This window comes from Carcharhinus amblyrhynchos, chromosome 3 (assembly GCF_965287045.1).
Source record: "Carcharhinus amblyrhynchos chromosome 3, sCarAmb.v2.hapA, whole genome shotgun sequence".
NCBI classification, from domain to species: domain Eukaryota; kingdom Metazoa; phylum Chordata; class Chondrichthyes; order Carcharhiniformes; family Carcharhinidae; genus Carcharhinus; species Carcharhinus amblyrhynchos.
The window spans coordinates 16,226,114-16,245,081 of record NC_137326.1 but is presented as its reverse complement, the minus strand read 5'-3'; the positions used below and the strand labels follow the sequence as shown (position 1 = coordinate 16,245,081).

Genomic DNA, 18,968 nt, shown 5'->3' with positions numbered 1-18,968 from the left:
GAATATTCAACAGGTCAAAAGAGAAAGTCGTAGCCATAATACCTTCTGATTGTGTTTCTTCAAGGCCACCTACATTTATGCTAGAACTTTCTCTTCTGTTCTATTTTGCTGCAAATCTAAAATTGTAGGGTAACCCCAGAATCATGGTCTGACCTGACTGGATAGAAGTGGTATTACACTTCTTGGAAAGGCTGTCTCACCTCACTTGCATTTACCACTGCATGGAGTGTAACCAGACTTAAAAATGAGCTGTGAGTCCATTGTGACCGGTGAACACATTTTAATCACACTTGTGATTTATTTAAATAGGTAATTAAACAATAGGGAGAGTGCTGCTTCCACTCTCTAACCATCTAAATTATAGTAAGAAATCTCACAACACCAAGTTAAAGTCCAACAGGTTTATTTGGTGACACGAGCTTTCAGAGCGCTGCTCCTTCATCAGGTGAGTGGAAAGGTAGGTTTCACAAACACGGCATATATAGACAAAGACACAATTGCAAGATAATGGTTAGAACGTGAGTCTTTTCATGTATTATTATCTTGCAATTGTGTCTCTGTCTACATATGCTGTGTTTGTGCAACCTACATTTCCACTCACCTGATGGTGTGGAGATGTCAGCGTTGGACTGGGGTAGGCACAGTAAGAAACCAGGTTAAACTCCAACAGGTTTATTTGGTAGCGCAAGCTTTCAGAGTGCGGCCCCTTCATCAGGTGTGATGAAGGGGTACCTGATGAAGGAGCAATGCTCCAAAAGCCTGTGTTACCAAATAAACCTATTGGACTTTAACCTGGTGTTGTGAAGTTTCTTACTGTGTTGGAGTCTAATAGTTTATCCATTATCAGTATAGATGCTTTGATCATTGCTTGCAGATGTGAACACCTTCTTCCCACTGAAACAACCTGGGCTCCCCTTTCATTTTTAATACTCTGGCCACCCAGGCTTGCTGTCAGCAAAATTCAGAACAGGTCACATCACCCACTTCATTCCTCCCATTTCACCCTAAATTAGAGACACAGTGTGGAATTTTCCTGTCCCGCTTGTCACGGAAATCATAACGGGTGGGACACAGACCATACAAAGATCCTTTAAACTCAGGCGGGGTTTTCAAGTTTTGAGGCAAGCACGGCTAGAAACTCCCATCCACACTCCCAAAACATAACCGTCTTCTAAAACCTCATATTTATTAAAATCATAGGCTAATAGTGACTGTCACATTTTTGATTTGCGCTTTTAATGCATGGAAAAGAGAGGTGCGGTGAATGTTTTAATTCCTAGCAGGGACATAAAGTTGTCCCTTACATTTGGCACCAAATGTCATTAAAATGGCAACAATACTCAGAAAGGAAATGAAGATTGTTAGTATGGAAAGATGCACACTGGTTCAGTGGGGTGATGTGTAGGGTGGACTGTATGCAAATATTTCTGTCTGCGTTATCATTGAACTGAAAGAACTTGATGATGAATCTGGAAAACAGAAGTGGAAAATAGACTCCTCTGCTCAGCGGGATCAATTTATCAAAGAAATTGAAGACAGCCTGCAATCTAGTCAGAACAATTAATGCTGTAATCAAATATAACTAGTGGGAAAGGAGTTGCACTTTGGAGAGGAGAAAATGGTTTATCTGTTGGGATAAGTTGCGCCCTGCATGAGGCGTGTTTTTAGCTAACATTGCAGTTTTCTGTTGTACAAAGTGAGTGAGTTAAACATAATTTCATCAAATAGTAAATAATTGAATAACGTTCTCATTGCTTAGCTAAAAAAGATATTTACCATCTACGGTCCATATCCAGTGATCCGACAAAGTTTACGCAACAGAGGGTGGTTGGAGAAGAAGATGCCTAGACCCCCAAAGAGTCCTCAGAAAAAGGAAAGGATAATCATTGAGGAAAATGACCCAGATGATGGTGTTGGTGATTCTGATGGTTGTGACTGTGATGGTAAGCAGGATTTTATATAAAGCTGATGGAAATTGTCCTGGTGGAGTGCAGCATTTCACACAGATATAACTTTCAATGTGGTTCCTCTAATTTTATACTACTTTCACTATGCGTTTTCATACAGTATCATGCACATAAAACATTGACCACAAGAAGCTTGAAAGGCCATCACATTTAATGGAACATCGAATACACTATCTTGTACAAACAATGCACTGATCACGTAGCCTTTCCACACCCAATCACAATTAAATAAAGCTGAATTATCTTGTGCTGTTTCACAGATAATCTTGTACACACAACAAAGCACACACATGGTGTTGTATGTACTGCACACACAATGCAATGAAGCACACCATACATACAATTCCCTGTAGAATTAATTCATTTAACACACATGCACACACTCTCCTCTTTAGTTCTTAAAGGTGCTCATGCTTTTCTGGGCTATGGCTCTGTGTATGTGCCCCCAGCGCCTCATAAAGTAAAGTTCATCTGTTTGTGAATCTTGGCAATGAGTTTTAGCAAATGATTCATTTGTGGGAAACATCAAAGCAGATCTTGTCCTCAGAGGTCCCTGGCATCACAGGTGCCAGTCTATGTCCAAATGTAGCAATACCTGGATAATATCCAGGCTTAGGCTGACAGGTGGCAAGTAACATTCACACCACATAAGTGCAAGGCAATGACCATCTCCAACAAGAGAGGATCTCACCATCGGCGCTTGACATGCAATAACAATACTATTGCTGAATTGCCCATTATCGACATCTTGAAGGTTACCATTGACCAGAAACTGAACTGGACTAGCCATATAAATGCTGTGGCTACCAGAACAGATCAAAGACTAGGAATCTTGCAGTGAGTAACTCACCTCCTAATCCCACCCAAACCCTGTCCATAAGGCACAAGTGAGGATTATAGTGGAATACTCTCCATTTGTCTGGATAAATGCATCTCCAACAACATTCAAGAAGCTTGACACTATCCAGGACAAAGCAGCCCATTTAATTGGCACTCCTTCCACAATCATTCACTCCTTCCACCACAAACACACAATAGCAGCATCTACAAGATGCACTGCAGGAACTCACCAAGGCTTCTTAGGCAGCACCTTCCAAACCCACAACCCCTATTACCATCCAGAACAACACGGTTAATAGAAAGATGGGAAAACCACACCACCTGGAAGTTCCCCTCTAAGTCATTCCCATCCTGACTTGGAAATATATTGCCGTTCCTTCACTGTCACATGATCAAAACCTTGGAACTACCTCTGCACCAGAACTGCAAGTGCCTCTACATGGACTGCAGTGGTTCAAGAAGGCAGCTCGCCACCACCTTCCCAAGAATAATTAGGGTTGGGCAATAAATGGTGGCCTATGTTATGATGCCAGCAATTCAGTGAGTGAATTTTTAAAAAAAATCTACTGCACTCATTTCTGGCCATAGTTGTGATCAGGAGCAGGAAACTTGACTAGTCTTGCTCTTTCCAACTCAAGCATACTGAGCTAGGCAACCCTAACTGAGATCAATTAACCCAATCCAAACCAGGGATCAAACCTGGAATTTTTCCTGGACAGTATGGACAAACTCACCAAACCATTAGTGGAGCCTGCAACCTTTTATTTTGCTAATAAAAGTTCATTACTTTGAGAAAAATCATACTACTTTGCCTGGTATGAAATGAGTTTCACATGAACAGTCTTCAAATTCTTTGAAAGATAACTGCCTGTGCTGGATTTTACAGGAGTGGGGAAGTTGGGGCCTGACCTCGGCGTAAGAGTTAGGGGAAAGCACAGACTCACTTGGCAAGCTTGCCCCATGGCTGTTTAATTACCATTAATTGGCTTGAGACAGGCCTTCTGCCTCATCAGGGGAGGATTAAGGCCACCTCCAGGCGCATCCAGTCAATCAAGTGGCCAGCAGCCCTCTGGACCAAGTAGAGCCACTAGGAGACAGTCCTGAATGATGATTGTTAATGGAGTCAAATGCAAAGGTAATTCAGGAGTGGGATGTAGGTATTGCCAGGCCAGGCTGGCAGGCCCCGAGAGAGGGACCAAAAGGGAGGAAGGAAGCCAGAGTGGATGGGGAGGGAAAACACGGGGATTGGAAAGATCTTGGACAAGGGGGCATCTTTTGGGCATAGGGAACCTGAAAAGGAAGTTCCTCCCACCTTAACCCGCCACCTGCCTGAGAGTTGAAAACATACCTGGTATAGATCTCGCTCATCATGAGTTAAATCCCAGCAACAACAGGAAGAGGCCTAATTGACCATTTAAGTTTCTCAGTTGGCCCATGGGTGGGTGGCCTCCTGATGTCTCCCCCACCTACCCTATTGCTGATTAAATTGCAGCAGCATTGGGTGGTAGATGCCAAGAACGTCAACTGTGGCAAAGTGCCCAATTTTACATCCAGAGGCTGTAGAATTCAGTACTTTGTCTGTGAAGTGTTTAAGCTTAGACTGCAAAGCCATCAGCCTTTGAAATGTTCCATATCCTAGGCTGATGTAAGTACGACTTAAATGAGATTGACATTTAGCTATAATTGTTTTATTTTACATCACAGATAAACAGGGCGATGAGAAAGACAACTCTGATGACCCAGATAACATCTATAATATCACGGTTAGTATTGTATAAATATTAACCTTACTAACACTATCATCCTCAGGTTCGAAAACAATGGACGTAATGTTGATTTTAAGGATTTACAGTGTAATGGTCAATTTCAGGATGTGAGCCACTTAGTGCAGATTTAATGGCAACAGGGAGATGTGGATAAACACAAAAGATGTGCTCTGCGTGACATTGGTTGGAATTGGCAACCAGCATCATACTATATATGTGGAGCTATCCATCTTGGAGATACTAAATAGGCAAACTGGAAGCTCGACTAATGGGATATGTCCAGCAGTTTAGCAATTTATTTTGGTTTTTATTGGGGTTGGGAGGTTGAAGCCTTTGCGACAGCATAGCTAACCATCTCAATAACATTGGAGTAAGGTCGTATGTGGAACTTGGGGTATCCAGATGCTGCATCTGGAGATAAATGGGATAAATACTGTCAGAGCAGCTGCATATTAACCGGTTAGATAGCCAGTTCCTCAGGTTATCCTGCTCTCCTGGGAAAAATCCAGTAACATAGAGTAATTAAATAAAGGGGACAAATACATTACATTTCCTACAAAAGCATAGAAAAGGTATAGTAGATGTTACCATGGTTATAATACCAATAGTAGACAGGATTTTATCACTAAATTTAGAGGTTACAGTTATAAAAAAGGCTCAAGAAGTTCCGATTTTTTTCACAGGAATTGATCTGGTTTGATTTATTATTGTCACATGTATTAACATACAGTGAAAAGTATAGTTTCTTGCGCACGATACAGACAAAGCATACCGTTCATAGAGAAGGAACGGAGAGAGTGTAGAATGTAATGTTGCAGTCATAGTTAGGGTGTAGAGAAAGATCAATTTAGTGCGAGGTAGATCCATTCAAAAATCTGTTGACAGCAGGGAAGAAGCTGCTCTTGAGTCAGTTGGTACGTGACCTCAGACTTTTGTATTTTTTTTCCAATAGAAGAATAACATTCCAGATTATTGAAGATTATGATAAAGTAAACAGTGATATATTAAAGTTTATTTATTAGTCACAATTAGGCTTACATTAACACTGTTTTCACAAGTTACTGTGAAAATCTTCTAGTCGCTACATTCCGGCGTCTGTTTGGGTACACTGAGGGAGGTTTAGCATGGCCAATCCATCTAACCAGCACATCTTTCAGACTGTGGGAGGAAACCAGAGAACCCAGAGGAAACCCATGCAGGCACGGAAAGAATGTGCAAACTCTACACAGACAGTCGTGACCCAAGCCAGTAATCAAACCCAGGTCGCTGGTGCTGTGAGGCAGCAGTGCTAACCACAGTGCCTTTGATTGTCAAGAAGAAAAAGACACAATATTGAGATAATCACAAAAACGATACTGCAAGGTCAAAACAAATTTCTCGTACAGAGTGCGGTTAGAATATAGAAACCTCTGCCACAAGCAGTTATTAAAGAAAAATCTATGATTTTTTGCAAAAGAAATTAGATAGTTACTTTCAAGAACTAGGAAGAGTATAATGTATAGGGATTAGCAAGGTGACCTGTGGAGAAAAATGCTGGTTGCAGATTTGATGAGCCAAATGGCTTGCACAAATCTATGATTCTGCTATTAAGCAGAAAGTAACAGTGAATGGCAGAAATGAAGATATTACTGACATGTGATGATTTATAATGGAAACAGTGGCATAGTCGATATGTAACTGTCCTAACAATCCAGAGGCCTGGAATATTGTTCTGGAGGTATGAGTTCAAATCCAACCATGGTAGGGGGAATTTAAATTCAATAAATTAATAAACCTGAAATAGAAAGCTAGTGTGAATAATGATCACGAAACTAACAGATTATCATAAAAACACATCTAGTTCATTAATCAAAGTTTACTTATTAGTCACAAGTAGGTTTACATTAACACTGCAATGAAGTTACTGTGAAAATCACCTAGTCGCCACATTCAGGCGCATGTTTGGGTACACCGAGGGAGAATTTGGCATGGCCAATGTATCTAAACCACGTATCTTTGGATTGTGGGGGGAAACCCACACAGACACAGGGAGAATGTGCAGACTCCACACAGTCTGTGACCCAAGCTGGGGAATTGAACACAGATCTCTGACACTGTGAGGCAGCAGTGCTAACCACTGTGCCACTATGCTGTCCTTCGGCGGGGGAAATTGGCCATCATTTCATGGTCTGAACTATATGCATTCTGTGAAATGACTTTGCAGGCCATTCCATTTGACTAAACTGCTACAGAAAAGTCAAAAACTAAAACCAGTTGGATCATCTGACATTGATTTAAGCACTTCTAAAAATGTACTCTTTCATGGAGTATGGGCGTTACTGATTAGGCCAACCTTTATTGCCCAACCCTAATTGACCTTGAGAAGGTGTTGGTGAGCCTCCTTCCTGAATTGCAGTAGTCTATGTGGTGCAAGTATATCCACAGTGCTGTTAGGATGAGAGTTCCCGGACTTCGATCCAGTGACACTGAAAGAACAGCAATATAGTTCAAAATCATATTGATGTGTGGTTTGAATGTGGTCATGTTCACTTCCATTGGTTGCCTTGGTCTTCTAGGTGGTAGATGTTGTGGGTTTGGAAGGTGCTGTCAAAGGAGCCGTGATGAGTTACTGCAGTGATTCTTGTAGATGGTACACACTGCTGCTACTCTGGGATGCGGTAGAGGGCGTGAATGTTGAAGGTGATGGATGGGGTGCCAATCAAGTGGAGTGTTTTATCCTGGATGGTGTTGAAGGTCTTGACTGTTGTTGGAACTGCACTCATCCAGACAAGTGGAGAGTATTCCATCTCAATCCTGACTGTGCCTTCCAGATAATGGAGAGCCTTTGAGGAGTCAGGAGGTGTGTTAGTCACTGCGGAATTCCCAGCCCCTGACCTGCTCTTGCAGCCACAGTATTTATATGGCTGGTCCAGTTCAGTTTTTCTATCAATGGTAACCCTGGGGGGATTCAGCGGTGGCGATACCATTGAATATTATTGGGGGAAATGGTTAGATTTTGACTTGATGGAGATGGCTATTTCTTATGGAGCATGAATGTTATTTGTCACTTGTTGGCCCAGTCTGAATGTTGTCCTGATCTTGCCGTATCTGAATACGGATTGCTTCAGATCCTGAGGAGTCACAAATAATGCTGAATATTGTGTAATCATCAGCAAACATCCCCGGTTCTGACCTTATGATAAAGGGAAGGTCACTGGTTGAGCAGCTGAAGATAGTTGGGCCCAGGACAGTACCCTGAGGAACTCCTGAAGCTATTTACCCAGACTGAGATGATTGACCTTCAACAACCACAACCATCTTCTGTTGTACCACATATGTCACCAACAAGTGGAGCGCTTTCCCCTGATTCCTGCTGACTTCAGTTTCGCTAGAGCTGCAACACTCAATTGCTATCTTGATGTCAAGGTGGTCATTCTCATTTCTTCTCTTTGGTTCAGCTGTTTTATCAAAGTTTGGACCAAGGCTAAATGGCCTTGGTAGAGCCCTCCATAATTGTGCCTATGATCAAGAATAGACTGATGGGTGATAACTGGCTGGGTTGGATTTGTCCTACTTTTTACTGTGAACAGGACATACTTTGGCAATTTTCCACATTGTTGGGTAGATGCCAGTGTTGTAGTTGTATTGGCTAAAGGTACAGCCAAGTGGCTAGTTCTGGAGCACAATAAAATACTAGTTCTGAAATATTGTCAGGGACCATAGCCTTAGCAGTATCCAGTGCCTTCAGCTGTTTCTTGATATCATGTGAAATGAATTGAATTGGTTGAAGACTGACATCTGTGATGCTGCGAACCTCAGGAGGAGGACCAGCTGGATCATCCACTCGGTACTTCTGGGCTGAAGATTTTCAGTAATGTTTCAGTCTTGCCTTTTGCACTGGTGTGCTAGGTTCCTCCATCATTGAGGAGGGAATATTTGTGAAGCGTCCCCGCCCAATTAGTTATTTGATTGTCCACCACCATTCATGATTGGATGTAGCATTTCTGCAAAGCTTAGATCTGATCATTTGAATGTAAGGTTGTTTGGTTCTGTCTGTTACATACTGCTTACGCTGTTTGGCATGCAAGTAATTCTATATCATAGGTTGACATTTCATTATTATGTATGCCTGGAGCTGCTCCTAGCATGCCCATCTGCACTATTCATTGGAACAGGATTAATTGCTTGGCTTGAGAGTAATGGTAGAGTGGGCCGGGGCCACGATTGAACATAAGAACATAAGAAATAGGAGCAGGAGTAGGCCATCTAGCCCCTCGAGCCTGCCCCGCCATTCAATAAGATCATGGCTGATCTGTCGTGGCTCAGTTCCACTTTCCCGCCCTCTCCCCATAACCCTTAATCCCCTCTCTTATCAAAAACCCATCAACCCGCGTCTTAAAAATATTTAGCGAGGCAGCCTCCGCCACTTCAACGGGCAGAGAATTCCAGAGATTCACCACCCTTTGAGTGAAGAAGTTCCTCCTCAACTCCGTTCTAAACCGCCCCCCCTTTATCTTGAGGCTGTGCCCCCTAGTCCTACTGTCTTTTTTGAGCGGGAAGAGTCTCTCCACCTCTATCCTATCCATCCCATTCATCATCTTATACATCTCAATGAGATCTCCCCTCATTCTTCTAAACTCTAACGAGTACAAGCCTAGTTTATTCAGCCTCTCCTCATAGCTCAACCCCCTCAACTCCGGTATCAGCCTAGTAAACCTCCTCTGCACTCCCTCCAAGGCCAAAATATCTTTGCGCAGGTGCGGCGCCCAAAACTGCACACAGTACTCCAGCTGCGGCCTCACCAATGCCCTATACAGCTGCAGCAAGACCTCCCTACTTTTATATTCAATCCCCCTTGCGATGAAGGCCAGCATCCCATTCGCCTTCCTGACCACCTGCTGCACCTGCAAACTGGGTTTTTGCGACTCATGCACAAGGACCCCGAGGTCCCTCTGCACCGTCGCCTGCTGCAGTTTTTCGCCACGTAAGTAATAGTCCTTCCTACCATTATTCCTACCAAAGTGGACCACCTCACATTTGCCAACATTAAATTCCATTTGCCATTTCCTGGCCCATTCGCCCAGCCTATCTAGATCCTTCTGCAGACTCTCCACACCCTCCGCACAATTTGCCGTTCCCCCAATCTTGGTGTCATCAGCAAATTTCGACACCCTACACTCGGTTCCCTCCTCCAGATCATCTATATAAATGGTAAAAAGCTGAGGCCCCAGCACCAACCCCTGGGGCACTCCACTAGTCACCAACCGCCAATCCGAATAGCACCCGTTGACCCCCACTCTCTGCCTTCTATTTGACAACCAATCCTCTATCCACGCTAACACCCTACCCCCAACTCCATGTCCCTCGACCTTCTGCAATAACCTCTTGTGAGGTACTTTGTCAAACGCCTTCTGAAAATCCAGAAAGACCACATCCACCGGCTCTCCTCTATCCACCGCCCTAGACACATCCTCATAGAACTCCAGTAAATTTGTCAGACACGACTTCCCTTTAATGAAACTGTGCTGCGTCTGCTCTATCAAGCAGTTCCCTTCAAGATGCCTCGCAATTTCCTCCTTAATGACGGATTCTAACATTTTACCTACCACAGACGTTAAACTAACCGGCCTATAATTCCCCGCCTTTTGCCTGGCACCCTTCTTAAACAACGGCGTAACATTAGCCGTTTTCCAATCCTCCGGCACTTCCCCGGAATCCAGCGACGTCTGGAAAATAACCACCAAGGCATCCACTATCACCTCCGCCATTTCTTTCAGAACCCTCGGATGCATTCCATCCGGTCCTGGGGACTTGTCCACAATCAGCCCCTCCAGTCTGTCGAGCACCGCCTCTCTAGTAACAGTAATGTCATTAAGACCCTCCAGTCCTACCACCTTTCCATCACTAACACCCGGCAAATTATTCACGTCCTCCTCCATGAAGACAGAAACAAAAAAGTTATTCAATACCTTAGCCATATCCCCATCCCCTACCACTAGGTCCCCTTTCTCATCCTCTAAAGGACCAACGTTCACCCTAGCCAGCCTCTTCCTTTTTATATATTTATAAAAACTCTTGCTATCCTTTTTTATATTAAGCGCTAGCCCAGCTTCATAGTTTCTCCTACCCTTCTTTATCAACTTCTTTGTCAATCTTTGTGATTGAATACAATTCTGATGCTGTTGGTGACCTTGAATAGGGATGCCAGATTTATCTGAAATTTATTCCATTCAGCAAAGTGAATATAAAAAGAGAAAGTACCATGCATCAATAAACTTGCTGCAATGTATTAATATCAATGTGTGTTTGTATTGTGGTATAAATATATAAATTCATTTGGTATTCTATTGCAGTCCCGACTTCTGAAGAATGAACCTGCATTTTTTGTTTGGACAAATGGGACTGACGCTCAGAACCTTCAAAAAGATCAGATTTTTAACCATTATGTTGGGGCTGGCTCTTTCACGACTAAGGTAGGTTCTAAGCCTGGTCCCTTCTTCACAAGCTGGTCTCTCCATTGTTTGGTAATCAGCTTCTTTAAACATAGGTATGAATTGTATTATAGCCAGGTCCTTAATCATTAACATAGGATCTCAATTACATAGCTGACTTCTTTGTCAATGGATGTTCAATGGACTCTTCTCTCCCAAGTTAACCCCCCGCCACACCATTATACCACATTTACTGTATAAATAAAACATGATCTCTGTTATATCTGGGCTTGCTCCCTCACCACAATGGTAGGTTTCCATAAGTACTGCAGCTTGTTTTACAACTAAGACATGATCTGCTCAAAACAATTACCTCTCTGAGCTAGTGTTCATGCCAATTCATTGAGATTGAATACAGTGAAAGTGTATTGCAGCTTGTTAGCAAGAGCTGGTTTTCATTCTATTACTACCACAGGGTAATGTATATTATTTGCAGTTTGACATACCAACCAACAGCAATTCATTTTAACCCCTTGTGTAATATGGCCGACAAAAAAAAAATTTAAAAACAATCAAACATTGACAAAAGTACTTTGTTAGTCACAATTTTATTTTGAGTTTCAGAAGCATTTGATTAGGTGCCTCACGGAAAGAATGAATAAATGAAACAAAGTTAGTGTCCAAAATGAAGTTTTAACTTGCATTATTTATAGAGCATTAGTAGGAAGCAGTGATAGCTATATCAATAGAACAAAGAACAAAGAAAATTACAGCATAGGAACAGGCCCTTTGGCCCTCCAAGCCTACACCGACCATGCTGCAGAATAATTGTTTAAATGTGCTACACTGGCCACTGGAGTCTCCCAGGAATTGGATTTCGGAAATTACTCTTCATAACATTCATATGTTAATCTTGATGGGGATGTTGAAAGTGGAAGTTTGCTGATAAGTGTACATAAATGTAGGATATTTGTAAAAGGATAATAATCAAAGATTTGTATAGTCAGATACGAAATGATATTTAACCATAAAGTAAGGTTTTAGAATGCTAAAAATATTTAGCCATGAAAATTCTGCTTCTATGGCTGCCAGTCACCAGTTCTTCCTCCATTGGAATTTTGGAATTATGTAGTTTCAATTAGTGTATATGTTTGTTGTGTTTTATGGGCATGAAATTTATATAAGTAAATAAAACACAGCTAACTATCTCCAGTACAGGAAATGGGGCTGAATTTTTCATTGGACAAGGATGCCCCCTCATTCTGCCCCATACAAAGTCAGGGTGGAGCCCGCCTACATTCTGTCTGCTCACCATGCTGCCATTTAATTGGCTTGAGGCAGAAACCCCACCCCCGTCAAAGAGAATATCCCTTCTCCAAGAGTTGCCAGCCATTCAGCTACTTAGAAGTTCTCTTGTCCCAGCAGTGCCACTGGGAGTGGTGGCCACTGCTGGGATAGCATTCACTCCTGAAGAGGACCACTGATGAAGCCTGGACTTTCAGGTAAACCTGGGTCTTACTGGTGCCAGGCAGTAGGCACTGATGAGGGAGGGGCTGCGGGGGCTGAGATTGACAGGGCTGGGGGAGAGAAAATGTGTTGGTGGGAATTAAGTACTTTGGGACTTTGGGAGTGCCTCTGATCGGTGCCCAAACAGGTAGCCCTCCACCTACCCACCCTAACAAACCTCCCAAACTCCAAGGCCAGCCACAATGCTGGCAGGTTTCACCTTTTCATCCAGCAGCCTGCATATGGGAAAATCTCAGTAGCAGTTGGAGGAGCCCTTATTGCCATTAATTGGCCACTTAAGAATCTCAATTGGCTCCTGGGTGAATAGGCCACCCATGCCCCTCCTGCTGTGGGTAAACTCTTTGATATTTTTTCAGCCAGAGTGCACATGGGGGCACCTGAAAATGGGTCTAAAAGTCAGGTCTGAAACACTCTTAGTTTTAAATCCACACGTAGAATCAAAATGGTAAAATAAGGCCCTTAGTGTCCAAAGATGTGTAGGTTAGCAGGATTAGCCATGGTAAATGTGTAGGGTTACAGGGAACAAGTGGGCTTGGGTAAGATGCTCTTTCAGAGAGTTGGTACAGACTCGCTGGGCTGAATGGCCTCCTTCTGCACTGTCAGGAATCTATGATTCTACTTTGTCCCTGACTATATATAAATTGTTAAGTGTGTCAGATTATATATGAGTGAGTAATACTGCTGTTTATTTTCAGGCAGGACTTTGTGTAAATCTCAGAAACTTCCAGTGGTTTAATGGGGTAAATCCTGACACTTTTTTCCCACGATGCTACAGAATAGCAGTTGAAGAAGAAAAGCAATCATTCATTGGTACGTTATCTAATCAACTGTCTTCCACCTGAACAATTCCAAAAGCATTATATTGACATATGGGCTTTTTAAGAAGACAAAGTGGGACTTGGTGGCTTAGAAGTAATGTCTTGGGACTGACAACTCAGAAGCCAGGCTGATACTCTGCAGTCACGGATTCAAATCCCACCATGGCAGCTGGTGAAATCTGAATTCAATTCATAAACCTGGGATCAAAAGCTAGTGTCAGTAATGGTGACCATTATTATAAAAACTTAACTGGTTCACTTTAGGAAGGGAAATCTGCCATGACTTCAGGCCCACAGCTAAACCTTTTACTCTAAAATGCTCTAGCAAGCTTTCAAAAGCAGGAATTGCTGGAAAATCTCAGCAGGTCTGACAGCATAAGTGGTAAGAGAATAGAGCCAATCTTTCGAGTCATCATCCTGACTGATGGGCCGAAGGACCTCTTGATGTGCTGTGAAATTCTATGGCCCAATTTTCCCATCACGTTGCACCCGTTTTCGGCACGAAAACATGGTAAAATCAAGCATGAGGTGAGTAGCACAATACATTTGCATGCATTTAAGTTGACTCAATGGGCTTCACGCATAACTTTACTGGCACTTCCCCCTCTCCCACCACATTCGCCCATCCGGAATTGATGCAAACAGACATGCTCCATATAAGTCAGATTCAGGTGCTCCGTTAGTGATGAGTAAGTGCCAAGCGTCCGACGGCATTCTGTTTGAGATTGGTGGGGGGGGGAAAGGTGGATCTGCTGCCACTCTAGCTGAGATCAATGGGGGTAAAAGGAGTTCCGCTGCCACTTTGTCTGTGAAAAGTGGGGGTGAAAGGGGGTCCACTGCCACTCTGCCTGTGATCGTGGGGGAGGAAGGGGGTCTGCTGCCATTCTGTCTGAGATCAATGGGGAGGGAACGGGGGGGGGTCCACTGCCACTCTGCCTGAGATCAGTGGGGGAGAAAGGGGAGGTGGAGGCTGCAATCGATCTGGGAGGTGGGTGGCAGAGCATTAGGGTAGGTCAGTAATGTTGTGGGGTTGGGGCAATGTCTGTGGGACCGGGGGAGGCATTGTCCGGCCTGGTAGCGATGTGGCAGGGGAGGAGCATTCTATCTTTCTCTTTCTGCGCAAGCGCAGTTGGAGGCGCCGATCAGAGTTGCAGGGTTTCAGGCGCGTTAAGTCCCATCCACAGGCTTGTGCAGCATGATTGGGAATCTCTGATTTTTTTCAGGTGGATTGCGTATGGGGGCGTCTGAGAACGGGTCTAAAATTTGGATATGAAACACTTCCAGTTTCAAGTCCTCCCAGCACTTAAAATCCAAATGGTAAAATAGGGCCCTATGGCTCTTTAGACAGCCATGATGGATTGTGCAGACACGACCAATGATTGATTAACAGCTCAACGCCCTCTCATTCTAATGTTTATAGAAAATACTGGATCTCTGGTCAGTGAACTGTGAGGCACTAATCTAGTTGAGCAGTTCAGTAATGTTATACACAAAAAATACCATGTATCTAATTAATTATTTGTCATTAACTGAAACAACTAAATTACTGCCTCCAACGCATTGACAATAGAACCATTTCACATAATTAAAATGTATTAGTTTTTAAAAATAAAATGTCGACAATTGCTATGCAGTGTTGCATAACAGAACAACACTCAGAATATGACAAACAAATTTAGTACCCAGTAAATATTCTAGGATAATCCATTTTGCATCTCAGCACAAATTTCCCCCGCTTTGGAGCCTGCTCCCCACATTATTATAAAATGGATTTTGTATGATTGAGAAAGCAGAACCCTACTATTAGCCAATCAGAACCAATTTAAAAATCATGCCACATTCAAGTATCTAATCAAATTTCTGAAATTTGCATGCAACTCAATACTTTAGGTTTCCTAGCAACCTCATACATTTCTTACACACCAGTCATTCGCTGTTAACATTTTTTTACCTGCTGTGGAGAGTAAAAGTTAAGATTAATCCCATGATGTCAGGTTGATTCTGGGGACGAGAAGGGGTTGTTGTATGAAGAGAGATTAAACAGTTTGGGCTTGTACTGGCTGGAGTTTAGAAGGATGAGAGGGAATCTGATCGAGGGATATAAAATTTAAAAAGGAACTGATAAAGTAAATGTAGACCAAATATTTCCTCTTATGGGGCAATCACAGAATCCCTACAGTGCAGAAGGTCATTCAGCCCATCGAGTCTGCACTAACTACAATCCACTCAGGCCCTATCCTCCTAACCTCATATATTTATCCTTCTAGTGTCTCTGACACTATGGGGCAATTAACCATGGCCAACCACCCAAACCCACACACATCTTTGAATCTAGAACTAGAGGTCACAGCTATAGGTTGAGAGGTGGTAGATTTAAAACAGAAATGAGGTGGAGCTACTTGCAGAGGTTGGTGAATTTGTGGAACTCACTGCCCCATAGCGCAGTGGAGTCTGAATCGTTGAATGGTTTCAAGAGGGAGATAGACATACTTCTAGTGAAAAAAAAGGAAACAGGGATATAGGAAGGTGGATTTGAGACCAGTGAGAGATCAGCCATGATCTGATTGAATGGTGGAGCAGGTTGAAGGGCTGAATTTGCCTCCTTCTGTCCCTAATTCCTATGTTCTTGAACCACAAAAATCATATGATGCCTGAAACACAGATTAGGGAGGTGGTGGAAAGAGTAGTATTGTCACTGCATTTGTAACCTAGAGGGCCAATGTGCTGCAGAGCACCAGTTCCAAAGAATTGGAATCAAAATCAAACTCTGTTTCTCTCTGCAAAGATGCTGCCGGACATGCTGAGTTTTTGTTTCTATTAATGATCAAAGGTCATAGGTTCAAATCTCCACTGTGGTAGTTGGTGAAAATCCAATCCAATTAATAAAAAAACAATCTAGAAGTGAAATTAATTAGTGGTGATAATGAAGCTATCATCGATAGTAAAAACTCATCTGGTTCACTCATGCCCTTCAGGGAAGGAAATCTGCCATCCTTACCTGGTCCGGTCTACATGTGACTTCAGATCCACAGCAATCCTAACCGCACATTCTTAACTGTCCTCTGCAATAGTTCAAGGATAATTAAGGATGGGCAACAAATGCTGGCTTTGCCAGTGACACAGTAAGAAGTCTGACAATACCAGGTTTAAGTCCAACTGATTTATTTGATAGTAAACTCGCAAGCTTTCGGGGTTTGCCCCTTCGTCAGGTGACATCCAGATCCATCAAAGAATAAAAAAAAATCCAAGCTGTATTGATGGTAGTTTGGCAGCATGTTGGGGTTCCTTTTGGACATAGAAGGGACAAATCCGGGCAGATAAGACTTGGGGGAAAGGTACACGGAACATTACACTGCGTTATACCTTTTTGAAAGATCAAAAATAATAAATGAATATGGAAAGGAGAGCATTTGATCATTGAGCTATAACAGTTATTTGTAGATTGATTTCCTAATGCTTGACTACTATAATTAATTGTAAGTTCAGGTAATATTTTTAATGTATAGAAAAGTCCCAATTGTGCATTATAGAGTTTTACCGAAGCAAGTGTTATTATTCATTGTTCTCATTTTTATCGCTTCTACATGGAAAATGAGCCACCTTAATCATTACCCTTCATTATCTTCAGAGGATTTCAGAATGACAGCAGCCCGAAGCATTCTGAAGTGGGTGGTGGAACTGAAGAAGAAGAGTGACATGGCTCATAAGGGGCATGATTGGAGAGAGAGAACACAAAGATCTTCAGTTATGGAAGGTAGTAGAGAATGGGACTCCCAATTTTCATTTACAAAATATTGTGGAGAAAGGGACCTCTTTAGGTTCATGATGACACAAAATTCCTAAGTTCACTGTGATGTGAAGTGGAGGGGAAAAAGGAGCCTATCAGCATGGATGTTTGGGAACTTGGGGAAATAAATAGTGAAGTCTTGAGGAGTGTACATATGACGGAGAAGGAGATGCAGGAAGTCTTAAAGCACATCAAGATAGATGAATTCCTGGGATGTAATGCAGTGTATCCTAGGACACTGGGAGGCTCGGGAGCAAATTGCAAGTGCCCTGGCAGAGATATTTGAATCATCGATAGTCATAGGTGAGTGCCTGAAAATTGGAGGGTGGCGAATGTTGTGCCTTTATTTAAGAAAGGTTGTAGGGAAAAGCTTGGGAACTACAGGTCGGTGAGCCTCACATCTGTAATGGCTAAGTTGTTAGAAGATATTTTGAGAGACAGGATCTACAGGCACTTCGAGACACAAGGACTGATTAGGGACAGTAAGCCTGGCTTTGTGAGTAGAAAATTGTGCACAAATATGATTGAGAAAGTAGATGAGGGCCGTGCAGTTAATGTTGTCTACATGGACTTTAGCAAGGCCTTTGACAAGCTACCACATGGTAGGTTGTTGCATAAGGTTAAATCACAGAGGATCCAGGGTGAGGTAACCAAATGGATACAGAATTGGCTTGATGATAGAAGACAGCGAGTGGTTTAGAGGGTTGTTTTTCAAACTGTGACCAGTGGTGTGCTTCAGGGATCGGTGCTTGGTTATTTGTCATTTATATTAATAATTTGGATAAGAATTTAGTAGGCACGGTTAGTAAGTATGCAGATGACATCAAGATTGGTGGCATAGTGAACAGTGAAGAAGGTTACTAGGATTGCAGTGGGATCTTGATCAATTGGGCCAGTGAGCTAACCAATGGCAGATAGAGCTTAATTTTGGATAAATGCAAGGTGATGCATTTTGGTTGTTCGAAGCAGAACAGAACTTACTCAGTTAATGGTAGGGTGTTGGGGAGAATTACAGAACAAAGAGATCGAGGGGCACATGTTCATTGCTCCTTCAAAGTGGAATCACAGGTGGACAGAGTGGTGAAGAAGGCATTCGGCATGCTTGGTTTCATTGGTCAGAACATTGAATATAGGAATTGGAAATTCTTATTGAAGCTATACAAGACACTGGTAAGGCCACACTTGAAATCCTGTGTACGGTTCTGGTCACCCTATTATAGAAAGGATATTATTAAACTAGAAAGAGTGCAGAAAAGATTTACTAGGATGCTACTGGGACTTGATGGTTTGAGTTATAAGGAGAGGCAGGATAAACTGAGACTTTTTTCTCTGGCGTGTAGAAGGCTAAGGGATGATCTTATAGAGGTCTATAAAATAATGAGGGACGTAGATCAGCTAGTCAATATCTTTTTCCGAAGGTAGGGGAGTTTAAACTAGAGAGCATAGGTTTAAGGTGAGAGGGGAGAGATACAAAAGAGTCCAGAGGGGCAATTTTTTCACACGGGAGGGTGGTGAGTGCCAAAGGTAGTAGTAGAGGCAGGTACAATTCTGTCTTTTAAAAAGCATTCATATAATTACATAGCTAAGATGGCTATAGAGGGATATGGGCCAAATACGGGCAATTGGGACTAGCTTAGGGGTTTAAAAAAGGGGCGACATGGACAAGTTGGGCTGAAGGGCCTATTTCCATGCTGTAAACCTCTGTGACTTTATGACTCTATTGACCAGGATACAAAATTACAGCTTAGGCTCTTATGCTATTTTCAAAGACTTACTTTCACAGGAGAGAAATACGTAACAAAATGATGAATAGTGTGTTGGAAGAACCAAGTTTAACTGATATTTTAGTTCAT

The 18,968-nt window shown here is 42.6% G+C and overlaps 1 protein-coding gene across 1 annotated transcript in view; it reads left to right on the top strand.

The window, feature by feature from the left end:
• The window catches only part of LOC145362459 (uncharacterized), a 77,580-nt gene that overhangs the window by 38,933 nt on the left and 19,679 nt on the right, over positions 1 to 18,968 (top strand). The window contains exons 9-13 of the mRNA XM_080218476.1: positions 1,760 to 1,943; positions 4,512 to 4,570; positions 10,906 to 11,025; positions 13,206 to 13,320; positions 16,957 to 17,082. Of these exons, the coding sequence (XP_080074602.1) occupies positions 1,760 to 1,943; positions 4,512 to 4,570; positions 10,906 to 11,025; positions 13,206 to 13,320; positions 16,957 to 17,082 (604 nt within the window). The remainder of the gene's footprint in view (positions 1 to 1,759; positions 1,944 to 4,511; positions 4,571 to 10,905; positions 11,026 to 13,205; positions 13,321 to 16,956; positions 17,083 to 18,968) is intronic.